Genomic DNA, 15,082 nt, shown 5'->3' on the forward strand with positions numbered 1-15,082 from the left:
AGCCGGAATTTAGAGTTTAATAATCAATTTTGATGCTTTAGCACAGGTAGGCTGGTGTACATATGCCACTATCTGAAACATATAAGACACTATTTTGGTATTCGTATGGCATTTTGTAATAAAAATGATTCTCAAATAAACTGCCCCAGAAAAACTTTACTTGGTTAGATGAACTCACTGTGTTTGTCCTAATAATAAGACTGGGTTTGCCCCCCGCTGGGTCGCTCCAAAGGCCGTGTTTTACCTCTTAAGCTCCCACGCATGTTGCCGTGTTTGGGGTTAAACATGAAATGCTTTATGCCTTTAGTTATGGTGGAACCAAGAATCTCTGTGGGGTTATTGGTTCAGCTTGGGGGGCAAATTCGCAAAGATGCGTCTCAACCCCACACGTTGAAACGCAAGTTGTTGAGTGTGTTTGAGCAGAAGGCGTGGAGAAGAGAAACAGGAAGTGGGCAGGCGCTGTGTAGTCAGAGATTATCATCAACCAGGTTCCGCTGCACTAAAAGCATTGTGGGTAATGCCGTCATAGTCCACGTGTGTCCTTCACTGCTGCCCTTTCTTCTTCTTCTTCTGTTGTATTAACGGAGCTAGAATCTACTAATCTGTTGTCAAGAATGTGGTTTTTAAATTTTTAATTCATAGATCAACAAAATATTTGTCAGACTATTGTCAAGTTTTCTAGGTAGTTTCTCCATATTTCCTGTTTTATTTCTGTACTTTTTATTTCTGTACTAATTCATGGTGACAGTTATTATATAATAATAATAATATAAAGAATTTACTTCTGAAAACTGGTGTATTTTACATTAACTACCCTGGTTTTTATGATCCTCCTTTCATACTCTGGTGACTATAAACAGTAGGAAATTAAATACAAACACCCCCACCTCAGTATTTAGGAAGAGCACTAGTTTGTCACCAGAAGACATCAGGGTCACTGGGGTTGTGATCATGTTGGGTCCAGAGCGTCGGTCGGTCCTTCCTGCCCCATTGAATGTGTCCGGGTTGTGAAATCCCTTCAAGGACACTTTAGGTGGTTCAATCATTCATCACAAATGCTGCGAGTGAATCTTTATGAGCCTTAACCGCAGCAACAATGACTAGAGGTCGGGCAAATGTTTAGCCTTTAGCCCCCTATTAGAGTCGCAGGTATTTCTTCCAGCCGTTTGCCAAGTTAGCAACCAAATCTCTGCCCCCAAACCAAGCATGATTTGGCTGCTCTGACTGGATTCTTTTTGGGATCATGTTATGTTCTTTAACATTTCACAGGTCGGTTAAAAGGAAGTAACATAATTCGCTTCTTTGTTATCTGTATATTTAACGGTGAAGTTTGATCTTGGACAAAGAATCAAAGTGACAGATTCCATCTCGTTATCTTTGCTGAACTGTTATTAACAGTAGACACAGTTTTAACACACTTTTATGTCACTTTTATGGAGAGTATAAGCTAACTAAGGCGGTTAGCATTTACCAAAGACCTTTTTTCCTCTGACTTGCAAATGTAAAATAAGTTTGCTATATATGTTACAGTAAACTATCTTCGTATTAAAGGAAGTGTTGCAGCTAAATGTGGTTATTATGAGAATTTTTTCGACCGCATTTATTTTTCAACGGCTCAGTTCTGCCTCCTCCTTCTTTTCCTCGCTGCTCTGTTATTCAGGCTGTCATTCAGCCCCAGGCCATCAGTCACTGGTAGAACTGGACTTTCACCTTTCCTGCATTCAGCCCCCCCAGCACATCTCTCTGTTTTACTATCTCACCTTTTCTCTGCTCATCTTTGTTTGTACTATAAACTCTGCGCACAGACTTAACACACACTTGGCCGCCTAGGCTAAAGGACGTGTAGCGGACACTTCTGATGTACTTTTACTTTATTTGGGAAGTGTTAGACTGAAAGTGCCGGCTCAGGCTAAAGTTCTTTCTTGCAACATGGTTAGTGCTACATGCTACGTGAATGATTGGTGACTGCTTTGCTAAAAGCTAAAATGGTCAGGAGTAGTGCTCAGCTGATACATTCTGTTGCATTCAGTGAAGTGTTTATGCTGGGATAGACTCCTCAGTTGGACACTGTTGTACCATTCAATAGTCCGATACCTCTGTTACAGTTTGACCTGCAGCTAACAGAGGTCAAGAGAGTGAATAAGTGAAAGACAGGAGGGAGGAGGCAGCAAGTAAAAAAAAAGACAAGTTGAGTCAGCTTAAAGCCCTCCCCTTCCTGAACACTCCTCCCCAAACCAGTATCTCCCTAAAGCCCCCACCCTTCACCTTTTGGGCTGCTAATTCTCCCCTATCTAGTTGAAACCCCTTCCCCCCCACCACCCCTACCCCATGACTCCACCTATCTGAGCAGGTGGCTATAAAGGTATGTTAATGCCCAGCAACTTGTCTTCTCTGTTCGGGGGAGTGTGAACAACTGGGCTGAGGAGAGCAGGCGAGCGAGCGAGCGAGCGAGCAAGAGAGAGAGAGAGAGAGAGAGAGAGAGAGAGAGAGAGAGGCGGGGTAGGAAAGCTGTAATTTAAAAAAGACAATTGGATTGAGTGTTCTCAGACCTACGCTGCAACCATGGGGCTGGGAGTAAGTACACAGCAACTTTGTCACATGGTTTGGCTTCATTTCTGAGAGTTTTTAGGTTAAGGCCAAAGCTAGAGTGGATTTCTAACTCCCACCAACTTTTAGTCACAAGATTTTGCTAAAGGTTGCTAGTTGTGGCTTTTATGGTTGTACCTTCTGTGTTTTTAGCTTTTTAAAAGCCGGAGCTGGCTCCTCGTCCCGCTAACAATGTTGAGAATGTTTGAAATGGAATCTTCTGTTTGGCCCCATGCACCAGAGGGGGGAAGTTTGGAGCGACGCTGCCACATGTGCTCCCTCGGAAGCTCACTTTTTCTTCTGTTTGTTCTGCTCCCAGAGAGGAAAAGAGGAGTACAAGCTGGCGGCAACTTCAGATGGCGAAGCAAAGAAGGCCAAAAAAGGCAAGGGGCAGAAGGATATGGACGATCTGAAGAAAGAAGTTGACCTGGTGAGTAGACGGGCACCTCATCAACATGAGAAGGCTCGGTGGTGTGTCCTGATGCGGTCACGGCTGAGACAACGCTCTTCTTTGGTCACATGAGTCTGTCTACTTTCACATTTCAATGATTGCTGCTTACGCAGCTCTCAGCCACTCGGACGTGTTATTACGGCACTGCTTAAGTCCAGATCCCGCTTATATCCCCATGTTTGCCTTCACTTTCTCTAAACTCAGACCTGGTGTTTTAGTCACCTCCCATAAACAGACATTAACTGTCCACCAACTTCCTCTCTGGGCCTCACATGTTTAGTACGTCAGCTCGTGATGCGTTGAAGAGCTCCGAAGTTGCACAACTGGAGCATCAGACAACATATCCTGTACAGAACAGCTGCAATGTTTCTGCACTGAAATCGGTCAGATTGTGAAATTTCAGCCCGCAGAGCATTTATTTAATGCGCTACGGTGGTATCTATATCGGGTTTCACGCGTGAATGTAACAGGAAGTTTACGCGCATGTCTGTGATGTGCCCTTGAGATGACTTTAAAAGACAAAGTTCCTTTGTGTTCCGCCAAGGTGGCGTCCTTCAAAAGGTCAGCAGGCTCATCTCTGAGGAGCAGCCTGCCTTTAATGAGCTAGCAAAGGTTTCCCCAAAGGCTTGAACTCAGCTCTTTGTAATTTAACAAGTGAAAGTACATTTAATCTATATGATATTCGAAGAAGGGTATCAATTCTTTCATTTAAAGACTGAATTTTAATGGACTTTCTTTAAATTCCATCCAAATGTGCCTCAGTCATGCTATATAAACTGTCACTGTAAAAGAAACAGAAACGCTACAACATTTGCATTCAAAATGGAAATTTGAACCTGTCAAATATGGAAATTATCTTACTAGTTACTACAGTAACGTTAATATTAACAGGTGTACCATTGATCCTCATTAGTTTTATGTCTTTAATTTCACTTTGTGCCACACAGGTTACAGAGTCCTGCTGGTTATTAGACAATAAAATTCCCATTTAGGTGACACATTAATGATTATTGTCTTAACAACGTCTCAAAGTCCTGCAAGGGCTGAAGGACTTCGCCACATTGTCGCTTGACTGTACAGTAACTTATCGCATCGTTACTTTTCTTTGATGTGTCTTCAAAAGCCTGAAAGGATGTTCAGTCTCTGGAAAAAATGACCTCAAGTTTGTGCAAATAAATGTTCTCGAGCTAACCAACAGTTAGAAAAATGATAGCGTGTTAATGATTATGGCCATCAAACTCACACCATCGTCGTATTAACGGAGGCACCAAAGTCCAGCCAAAGACAATGAATCCGTTCCCATAGAAACTTAAAGCCATCGGTGATTTCAATCAAAATGTGACAAAGTCCAGCAGGAAGCACTAAACGTAGAGTCAGTGTGGGGGGGGGGGGGGGGCACATTTTCTCTGACATCTATAAAAGCAACGATAGGTTAAGACACCTGATTGCACCATAGAGGGTTTTAATAAGGCTGTTGGTGAATAAAAGTGAAAGATGATTGAACGCTCACACGCCAATCATAAAATTGCCAAACCAACCCAGGATATGGCAATTTAAGGATTTCTGAGCATTTATATACTGAACTGATGTCCATCTGGTTCCATTGGGGGAAGGTGTTTAGCTACATTTGATCCTATCAACAGAAATATCAACTGAAATATCTACCGGTGCTACATTAGATAGCAGCACAGCGTGGCTCGCACGATGGCTTCAAAGGAAGAAGATTGTGATTCGATCCCCAGATACGAGACCTTTCTGTGTTGAGTTAGAATGTTCTCCCCGTGTCTTTGTGGGTTTGCTTTGGGGGCTCCGGTTTCCCCCACCATCAAAAGCATGCAGGTCAGATTAATGAAGAGTGCTGGCATGGCCTGAGCTGCATGGGCTCAGAGCGACCCTCCATGTGGCCCCCAGAATCACATTGTGTGTCCTTGAGAGCAAAAGTAACGCTTGTTAGTGAAAAAGTGAGGGGTTTCTCCACTGCCAAGGTGTTTTACTCCCTGATGTGACCAGATGAGGGCTGGTGGCAGCTCAGTCTGTTTGGAAGTGGGCTGAGAAGTGAAGGGTTCTCAGTTCGAGCCCCAGGGCAAAACATGGAAGGTGGTCGTGTCGGGCCTTGTGGTGAACTGGCAGCTCATTCAGGGGTGGACCCTGCCTTCGCCCATTGTGCACCCTCCCTGTGACCCCTGAAAGTGATAAAGTAGTGAAGATAAGATGAGGTTAGATGAGTGACAGGATGAAGGCTCAACCGTTAAGCTCCACACCTTAAATACAAGCAGCACTTAATCTTGACATTTGACCATTAACTCCCAAATTTAGACCTATTTACTCTAAACACACTATGTCAGGGAACATCTAGTCTCAAATGGGTTGCAACTGGAGTATCTATGGCACCCCTCTCTGGTGGGAGAGGTTTGTGTTTGGAAGCCTCACGAGGCTAATTTGTCCTGCTGTTAGCAGATGTTTATTTTCAGTAATCATTGATTTCACATTTTTGCAAACACAGTCAACCTTGTGTTTTTCTCGGTTTTGGGTTTATGCATTTTCTGGAAATGAGGGGGAAAGTTAGACGCACGTCACTCACAGAAGTGGAAAATCTGAGGTCTCAGAGTACCGACGACTCGACACCAGCGTGGGCATATTTGTTTAACTTTCCTGGGCTTTGTAGTTTCACAGCATGCTAAAAACAAGAATGGTGGGAGTCAGAATAGTATTTCAGGTCATCCAAATTACAGTCTAGGAATATCTGCTCATTCACTTGCTGTCGTTGTTTTTTGAGGCAGCGCAGCCACGTGGCTATTTTAGATACACACTCAGTGAAATCAGGGATATTATGGAACATTTTGATGGCGCCCGTCTGAATAAATGAGCACTACTGTTGATAGTCTCCAGCACCGGAGCGACACTTTAGGCTTCCAACGTGAGTGTATCAGTAGGGCGACACTGATTCAGGCCCCAACAGACTGTTTGCTCACAGCAAACCAAATATTTGGAGGCTGGATCCAGTGTTTTTCGGTCCCAAATGCATGGCTGCTGACCCACGTGCTAGCTGCTTCCAGATGAGTCTGGCGGCATGCCTCCATCATTCTACTCTGGGTCCCAACACCTGCTCTGAGGCGTTCAATTCAATTGATCTCATTAATTTCTCAACCTTTGTAGGAGATAACATCTGCCGCTTTAACAGTCCCCCTCTCTCTTCTTTTTTCACAGGATGACCACAAGTTAACTCTGGAAGAACTTCACAGAAAATATGGAACAGATCTGACCAGGGTGAGTGTGTTTGTACTGGTGCATGTCTCTGAGCAACACCCTGTGGTTGTTTTACTGGTTGCTATTATCAGCCACCGTCATCAGAGGCAACTGTTGTGTAATTTGATTATTAATTATCTAGTAATTCTCATGCAATTAGTGTCTGGCTGAGCAGGATTTGTCTTTGTGAATGATATTATGCTGGAAAAGCAAGAAAATAATTAATTAATATGGAAAAGTATCCTAGATGGAGGATTAAGAGCAGCCAGACGATACAGAGAGCTAAACTATTTTAGTAAAAGGTCGTGGACGGATAAATTATTATTATCTAACCAGTCCTTTGGCCACGCTGGCCACATGTCCATTGGGAGGCTCATCTTTGTATGTTTCATTAGTTTGGATCAGTCATTCCAGATCAGTTTGCTGCTGTCACTGAAAGGTCAATGAGCTGGACAACTGCAATAGAGACAGGGTGAACAGTATCAACACAACACAAACAGGAGAGGAAAAAAGAACTGAAACCAAGTGCAAAAATGGCACCAAGATGACTCAAACGACAGCAGTCAGTCAGTTTTAAGGAACAGATGCAGTATAAAAATGAACTAGTAGCATTAAATGGATAACTGAGTCAGTTAGCATCATGCTGGCTATTATTAGCCTGCCATGACGAGACGTGAGTATTCTCTGGAAACATGTGAACTCTGTTGACTGCCCTTTAGAACTCAAGTCAATACTCAATAGTAATTGTTGTCTTCATTCCCAAATTTCCCACTTGAGAGAGAAAACATTATTTATTTTGGGGGAAAGCTCCTGTCTAAAAGAAAGTCATCGGCCTGGGGAAATTGTGGTCTAGAATTTGGCCCAGATCACCTGACTGAATTTACCTAGCTGGGGTGATCGTTTCACAAACAACAGGTCCATGGGCTAATTTGGGCCAGGCAGAAATCTAGTGCTTTTATGTCAGAGGAAATAAAAATCAACCTGGCTGAAGCTCAGCCATCCAGGTACAGTCCTGTCTCATGAGGTTCACCTCTTTCTGAAACCATCCACATGAAAAGAAACAGTCACTACCTTGTTTCCTGCAGATGTGGTTTCAAGAATCTGGTAACAGTACTTGTGGAAAAAAAAAAAACAGGACTACGGGAAACTTGCTCCTATATGACCTATGTTGTGTGTCCACCATTGAAGGAACAAAAGGACTTCCTTTGTTTATACTGACATCACGCAAGATGTTCATAACTCTAAGGTTCTGTTTCCTGTCAATTGTAATTATTGTGTCTCTGTTCAGGGTCTTTCAAACTCCAGAGCCAAAGAAATCCTTGCCCGAGATGGCCCAAACGCCCTCACTCCTCCTCCCACAACCCCCGAATGGATTAAGTTCTGCAGACAGGTAAGACTCGCTCACAAGCTCAGCAAATCCTAGCTGTAATTTTCATTTTGCTCATTAACGTTGCGACCCGTTGAACTGGTCTTGAAGCTGGAACACTGTTTATTTCTTGTGCTCAGCTGTTTGGCGGTTTCTCCATGCTGCTGTGGATCGGCGCAGTCCTCTGCTTCCTCGCTTACGGTATCCAGGCTGCCTATGAATCCGAACCAGCCAATGATAACGTGAGACCCTTTTGGTGGTTTCTGGTGGATTGTAAGCATCTCTGTCAGGGTTGCACAGTAGGGGCCAAGTAACAGGTCTGTTTCTGTTGTTGTAGTTGTACCTGGGCGTTGTTCTCTCTGCTGTCGTCATCATCACTGGTTGCTTCTCCTACTACCAAGAGGCCAAGAGCTCAAAGATCATGGAGTCCTTCAAGAACCTGGTCCCCCAGGTACCTGTGCCACAGATTTCACCACAGCAGGGGTTTCACCTCAGGAACAAACCATGTTCTTTTTAGTTCGGACACAAAAATGCCACCTGGTGGCTGAATCTGAAAAGGATGTAAATGCCATGAGAGTCATCAAAGATCTACAGTTGCAGGGCACAAAGCTACAGTAGCGCTGATTCCATAAATGTTTCAAATTTAGTTAGTGTAGACAAATTTAGTTTCAGTTTACATTGTAATTAAAGTTAGACTGCTGAAGGTAGATCACCGCTTTCGTGTCAAAACATTGCATTACCAGTGGCTAAACATCACAGGTTTTAGGAGAATATCATGTCAAATGTAAAGAACAAAAAAATGGAGCATGTTGTGCAAAGTTAACAGCAGTGCGACGTCATCAGCCCGACTATGCTGCTGACTGGCTGTTAATCATCGACTTCATTGATACTGAGAATGATAGAACAATGTCTGCGCTTAACCCAGCAAGCCCTGGTCATCCGCGAAGGCGAGAAGAAGAGCATTAACGCTGAAGAAGTGGTCGTCGGAGATTTGGTGGAGGTGAAAGGTGGAGACAGGATCCCTGCTGACCTGAGAATCGTCTCAGCTCATGGCTGCAAGGTGGCGTAACTTTGTTGTCAACAAAGAAATAGCTTACCAGAAAATCATAAATAAACGTATTAAATAACCATTGTTTATTCATTGTTTTGGGGGTGTTAGTTGGTGAAGGTCTTGGTTATAACTCATTTAAATCTTGCCTTATTTTTTTCTTCCAGGTGGACAACTCCTCTCTCACTGGTGAATCTGAGCCACAGACTCGTACTCCAGACTTCTCCAATGACAACCCTCTGGAAACCAGGAACATCGCTTTCTTCTCCACCAACTGCGTTGAAGGTAAAAAGCTTACAAATATTAGCTAGTGTGGAAATAAATGAATTCAGGAAGCTATAGCTAAAGAAAAGCAAGAGTTTCCCCGCTCTTACCACTCAAAACAACCACCAGGCACTGCAAGAGGAATCGTCATCAACACCGGAGACCGTACCGTCATGGGCCGTATCGCCACACTTGCCTCCAGCCTAGAAGGTGGCAAAACTCCCATCGCCATTGAAATCGAGCACTTTATCCACATCATCACCGGTGTGGCCGTCTTTCTGGGTGTTACCTTCTTCATCCTTTCCCTCATTCTTGGGTATGGGTGGCTGGAGGCCGTCATCTTCCTCATCGGTATCATTGTTGCTAACGTGCCTGAAGGTCTCTTAGCTACAGTCACTGTGAGTCTTGGTCACCGATTGTGTTTTTTTTGGCTTTACTTCACATGGGATACTGTTTCAAGACCAGGTTTCTGTCTCTAGGTGTGTCTGACCCTGACTGCGAAGCGTATGGCCAAGAAGAACTGTTTGGTGAAGAACCTGGAAGCTGTGGAGACCTTGGGCTCCACCTCCACCATCTGCTCAGACAAGACCGGCACCCTGACCCAGAACAGGATGACCGTGGCCCACATGTGGTTCGACAACCAGATCCACGAAGCCGACACCACAGAGAACCAGAGCGGAACCTCTTTTGACAAGACCTCCGCCTCCTGGACCGCCCTGGCCAGGATCGCCGGCCTCTGCAACCGAGCCGTCTTCCTAGCAGAGCAGGGCAATCTTCCCATTTTGAAGGTGAAAATGCGATACCCTCCTCTCATTACAAAAGGTTTTGCTTGAGTTCGTCTATTCTAACCGCCTACAGTGAGTTTGAATAATTTACTGGTGTTTGAGGAAAACAATCACACCGGCTTGGATTAAACTGACTGTATGAACACGTGGATTGATCTTGTTTCAACAAGAGGCCCCATATGAGTATTAAATGAGCTGTGTTTTTCTTAACACCCCCTGATTACTGGCAATGCTGAAATCAACAGAGAGATGTTGCCGGTGATGCCTCGGAAGCAGCTCTGCTGAAATGTATCGAGCTGTGCTGCGGCTCAGTCAAGGAGCTGAGAGAGAAATACAACAAAGTAGCTGAGATCCCATTCAACTCCACCAACAAGTACCAGGTCAGTACCGAAATGCCATATATAAAACGAGGAGTCACCTGCTGCTTCAAATACCCCCAGCGGATGAAATAGGTCATGACCAAAATCATTTCCTCCCAATAGCTTTCCATCCACAAGAACTCAACTCCTGGTGAGACAAAACACCTGCTGGTGATGAAAGGAGCCCCAGAGAGGATCCTGGACAGGTGCTCCACCATCATGATGCAGGGCAAAGAGCAGCCTCTGGACGATGAGATGAAGGATGCTTTCCAGAATGCTTACGTGGAACTCGGAGGTCTTGGAGAAAGAGTCTTGGGTAAAACATTGCTCCATTTTTTACAGCACTCTACTGAAGAAAAAATACAGGATTACTAATGTCTTTATGGTTCCATCAGGTTTTTGCCATTTCAACCTGCCTGATGACCAGTTCCCAGAGGGCTTTTCCTTTGACACTGATGAGGTGAACTTCCCCACCGAGAAGTTGTGCTTCGTTGGCCTCATGTCCATGATTGACCCCCCTCGTGCTGCTGTGCCCGATGCTGTTGGAAAATGCAGGAGCGCTGGAATCAAGGTTAGCGCGAGAAAGAGAAGCTCAACTCTGCATAGCATTAAAATCTTTCATTCAATTGTCATTGGCTAACATTCCTGCATGTTCAATACTTGTAGGTCATCATGGTTACGGGTGACCATCCCATCACAGCTAAAGCTATTGCTAAGGGTGTGGGTATCATCTCTGAAGGCAATGAAACTGTTGAAGACATAGCTGCACGCCTGAATGTACCCATCTCAGAGGTCAACCCAAGGTCAGTACTGTAAAAAGATCTGAGTTTTAGGAAGATACCTTAACATTAGCAGACTCTAACATAACATTTCTTTCTGCTCGTCCAAATGGAGCTAAATTAAATCAGTGCTCCAGATTGTGCTCAGCCAAAAAGTCTTTCTTGTTTATGACCAACCAATAAATCTTTGCCAGTCTCCGAGTTGCTGACAGCACACTTTACTCGGCAGAAAACTTTGAAAAAACATCACAGACCTGCACTATCTGACTGATCAAATGAACCATGGCATCTTTAATAAATCTAGTTTGCTGACAATACCACGTTATTTATGTTTGCATCCTATTGTTAGATTATCCTTTCCTGTTATTAGCTTAAACCATCAGATCTCGTGGTTTGACTGTCCTAATGCTGCTGCTGTGTGGATTTATTGTCCAGGGATGCCAAGGCCTGCGTCGTGCACGGCGGTGAGCTAAAAGACATGACCGCCGAACAGCTGGACGAGTTGCTGAGCCATCACACTGAAATTGTCTTTGCCAGAACCTCCCCACAGCAGAAGCTGATCATTGTGGAAGGCTGCCAGAGACAGGTGAGTCTCCAGCTGGGCTTGAGATTGCCTTCTTTTTTTAGCGACATCCTGACTTTTCTTTGTCTGCCAACCCAGGGCGCCATTGTGGCCGTGACAGGTGACGGCGTGAACGACTCTCCTGCTCTAAAGAAGGCCGACATCGGTGTTGCCATGGGTATCGCTGGCTCAGACGTCTCCAAGCAGGCCGCTGACATGATCCTGCTGGACGACAACTTTGCCTCCATTGTTACAGGAGTGGAAGAAGGTAAGTGTGTCCTTTAAAAGCAACCATTTTTATTCACCGCAGGGAAGAACATGCTAAAGGAGTAACTTACTCTCATCAGGCCGTCTGATCTTTGACAACCTGAAGAAGTCCATCGCTTACACCCTGACCAGTAACATCCCCGAGATCTCACCCTTCCTCCTCTTCATCTGTGCCAACATTCCCCTGCCCCTGGGAACCGTCACCATCCTCTGTATCGACCTGGGAACCGACATGGTGAGCCCTTTTTTTTAATGACAGGAAATCTTCACAAATTTACATCTCTGAAATAGAAGAAACCACACTAGGATTGGATCATGGATCTTTCCTGTTCATCTGCAGGTCCCTGCCATCTCCCTGGCTTACGAAGCTGCTGAGAGTGACATCATGAAGAGACAGCCCCGAAACCCCAAAACAGACAAGCTGGTGAACGAGCGGCTCATCAGCATTGCTTACGGACAGATCGGTGAGATTTTGCTTTATGGGAGTGGTTAAAATGCAGGTTGATGTTCAACTCAACCTCAAATTGAATGAATGTTGTTGGTTTTTAGGCATGATGCAGGCCACTGCTGGATTCTTCACATACTTTGTGATCCTGGCTGAAAATGGCTTCCTCCCTTATGATCTGTTGGGAATAAGAATGATGTGGGATGACAAATACGTTAATGATCTTGAAGACAGCTATGGACAACAATGGGTCAGTGCTGCTGCTCTTTTAAATGGAGAGGATCGTGGTAGAGACAGAAAATACAAAACAAAACAAAGGAGGCCCATGAAAAATGTCCTCCTCTCATCCTCTTTCCAAAATCTTATAACAGACGTACCAGCAGAGGAAGATCGTGGAGTTCACCTGCCACACCGCCTTCTTTGCCAGCATTGTGGTCGTGCAGTGGGCCGATCTCATCATCTGCAAGACCAGGAGGAACTCCATCCTTCAGCAGGGAATGAAGTGCGTACATGTGTGCTTTGGAATTAATATTCACATGGGAGGAAAATTGTAGTAACTTTGGTCCGTTCCTTCTTCCTCAGGAACCGAATCCTTATCTTTGGTCTGTTTGAGGAGACCGCTCTGGCTGCCTTCCTCTCTTACTGCCCGGGCATGGATGTTGCCCTAAGAATGTACCCTCTCAAGTGAGTAACTGCCCTCCTGGCCACCAACTCATCTTTCTCGACAGTTGGTACCTTCTGCCATCCTTTTTGTTATTTGTTCCTCCTTTTAACTAATTAGCTAGATTCTCAGAAAACCTTATTTAGTTAAAAGAAAATCAAAGACCTATTCAACAAAGCCAGAGATTGGCGGTAGTGTTTATGGGAAATGATTGGATGTAGTGCCCTTTAAATGGGAGCGTTGGGGGTGTGACTCCTTTATGAACAAATATGAGCAAATATGATCTAAAAACGTTTGTTGTTACAGTAAAATAAAATTCCAAAACAGATTTTATAATTCCACCTGAACACCGTTTTAGGTCTTAAAAATAGAACATGTTATGGAGGACATCTGGTTATCCTCAGCAAACACAATAAGTAGAATAAGTAGCTCCTTTGTCTTGTCTGGAATTCCAGTGTTTTCCCCAACTTCCTGACATTTTTGGCACATCCCGCTTTGTGATAAATCTTTTTGTTCATCCCATTTCTAGGCCAACTTGGTGGTTCTGTGCGTTCCCCTACTCCCTCCTCATCTTCCTGTATGATGAAGGCAGAAGATATATCCTCAGACGCAACCCAGGCGGTAAGATTGCCGAGTCTGCTTTTTTTGGCTTGTGGATTAAACATCACTTTATCTGCTCAGTGTCCTCGAGATGCAGCCTGACAGCAGCACCGGAGGACGCTTTTGAATTTTAAATAGTCGGGTTTTTTTCAATTGGTTTCTAGTAGTAGCCCTCTGGTGGAGGTTTGAATTAACGTGATCAGCCCGATTTTTCCTTCAAGCTCACTCAAACCAAACTGAAACCAAAAGTTGTTGATTTCCATGTTGCGAAACAACTGGAACTCTATGAACAACCATTAAGATTTTGTAGCCTCTAGTGGTGGGAACAGTGATTACAAGATATGAAGACTCAACCCCTTTAGCTTGTCAGAGCTAAAGACATTTCCACAAGCTCATTTTTGATCATTACTTAAGAGTTTTATTTTAAAAAAAATATATTATTCTTTTCTAGGCTGCTATAGAAATAAGAGAGAGAAGAAGTCCTAAATATGTTCTCAAAATCTATTGAAAATTGATAGTTTCATCAAATGTTTCAAAAACCTAGCCAGCCAGCCTTGGCCTCTTTTCACCCTCCTGACATGTAAAGCTAGCAGTATCTCTGCTCAGAATGAAATGGAGTCCGGAGAACAGAAGCAGTGGTGTGTAGCTGAGCTGATTTTTGTTTGTGTTGCCCCTGCCATAAATGCAGACCAGTGAACTGCGGCAGATGGCAACGCCTTGAACCCCTAACCTTGCCATGCCTTGCTGATGCATTGTTCCACCCACCGGTATACTGCCCTGGCATAGATGAATCTGTGTGTGTTTTATGTGTAAGGGTGGGTGTGTGTGGGTCTGCTGCAGCTGAGCCCTCACGGCACAGATCAGTGAACATCATATTGTCCATCCACAGTGAATAATATTTCAGAATCTGCCTTTTGCTAGTTTCAAGCAAATGAATCCCTCACCTCTAGCACTGTGTTAACCGTTGCTCTTGAGCATTATAGCTGCGTTCAGATCGGTACGGTTCACGTTGTTTATCTATTTGCTTGTTCAAGCATTGGGAACATTAACAAAATACGATTTTGGTTTGAGAACTAGCGATATTTTTGCTGTTTCTGTATCATCATCTGTTTTACTACCTATGTAAACACCTGGCTTACACATTGTGTACTGGACTGAATTTCCCTGTGAATCCACAAATATCTTATCTTTATCCTTGTTTGATAAGACATGAGGCTTGATGGTCAGCGACCACAAAAGAAATTCACACTGTCTTCTTTGATTTTCAGGTTGGGTGGAACAAGAAACGTACTACTGAGTCCACACGACAATCGCAGAGAGCCAAGTTTGGTCACTATTTAATGCCATGTTACATGTATTCCGGATATGTTAGTAAGGCCCAGAAAAAAAATAAACCAAAGCATGGATAAATTAAACATTTCTTAATGTGTTTGTCTTTCACAATAAAACATGTCCGTATCACTGTATGACATGGCTGCTGTGTCTTTACCTTTTCAGTTCACTAATATCACAAAAATTCCACCTTGAAGCTATGAGCGAGTGTGTGTGTGTGTGTGTGTGTGTGTGTGTGTGTGTGTGTGTGTGTGGCCATTATCTCGAGGGCCAGTTTGACACAGATGTTTGCGCTGAATTGCCCTGTTGGTCTCAAATGCAAAGAGGTCCT

General features: G+C 44.1%; 1 protein-coding gene across 1 annotated transcript; it reads left to right on the forward strand.

Moving 5' to 3' along the window:
* Positions 1 to 2,363: 2,363 nt before the first annotated feature.
* Positions 2,364 to 14,885, forward strand: LOC101066712 (sodium/potassium-transporting ATPase subunit alpha-1). The gene is made up of 23 exons (XM_003966589.3): positions 2,364 to 2,574; positions 2,906 to 3,016; positions 6,245 to 6,304; positions 7,572 to 7,673; positions 7,790 to 7,891; positions 7,987 to 8,100; positions 8,575 to 8,709; positions 8,865 to 8,982; positions 9,091 to 9,359; positions 9,441 to 9,749; positions 9,992 to 10,126; positions 10,229 to 10,421; positions 10,501 to 10,676; positions 10,772 to 10,908; positions 11,320 to 11,470; positions 11,546 to 11,714; positions 11,794 to 11,948; positions 12,054 to 12,177; positions 12,263 to 12,408; positions 12,530 to 12,660; positions 12,741 to 12,842; positions 13,349 to 13,440; positions 14,688 to 14,885. Exons 1-23 carry the CDS (start codon positions 2,563 to 2,565, stop codon positions 14,714 to 14,716), a joined length of 3,072 nt encoding a protein of 1,023 aa, XP_003966638.2. The 5' UTR covers positions 2,364 to 2,562; the 3' UTR covers positions 14,717 to 14,885.
* The last annotated feature ends 197 nt before the right edge of the window (positions 14,886 to 15,082 follow it).

Source organism: Takifugu rubripes, chromosome 8 (assembly GCF_901000725.2).
Source record: "Takifugu rubripes chromosome 8, fTakRub1.2, whole genome shotgun sequence".
Taxonomy (NCBI): Eukaryota; Metazoa; Chordata; class Actinopteri; order Tetraodontiformes; family Tetraodontidae; genus Takifugu; species Takifugu rubripes.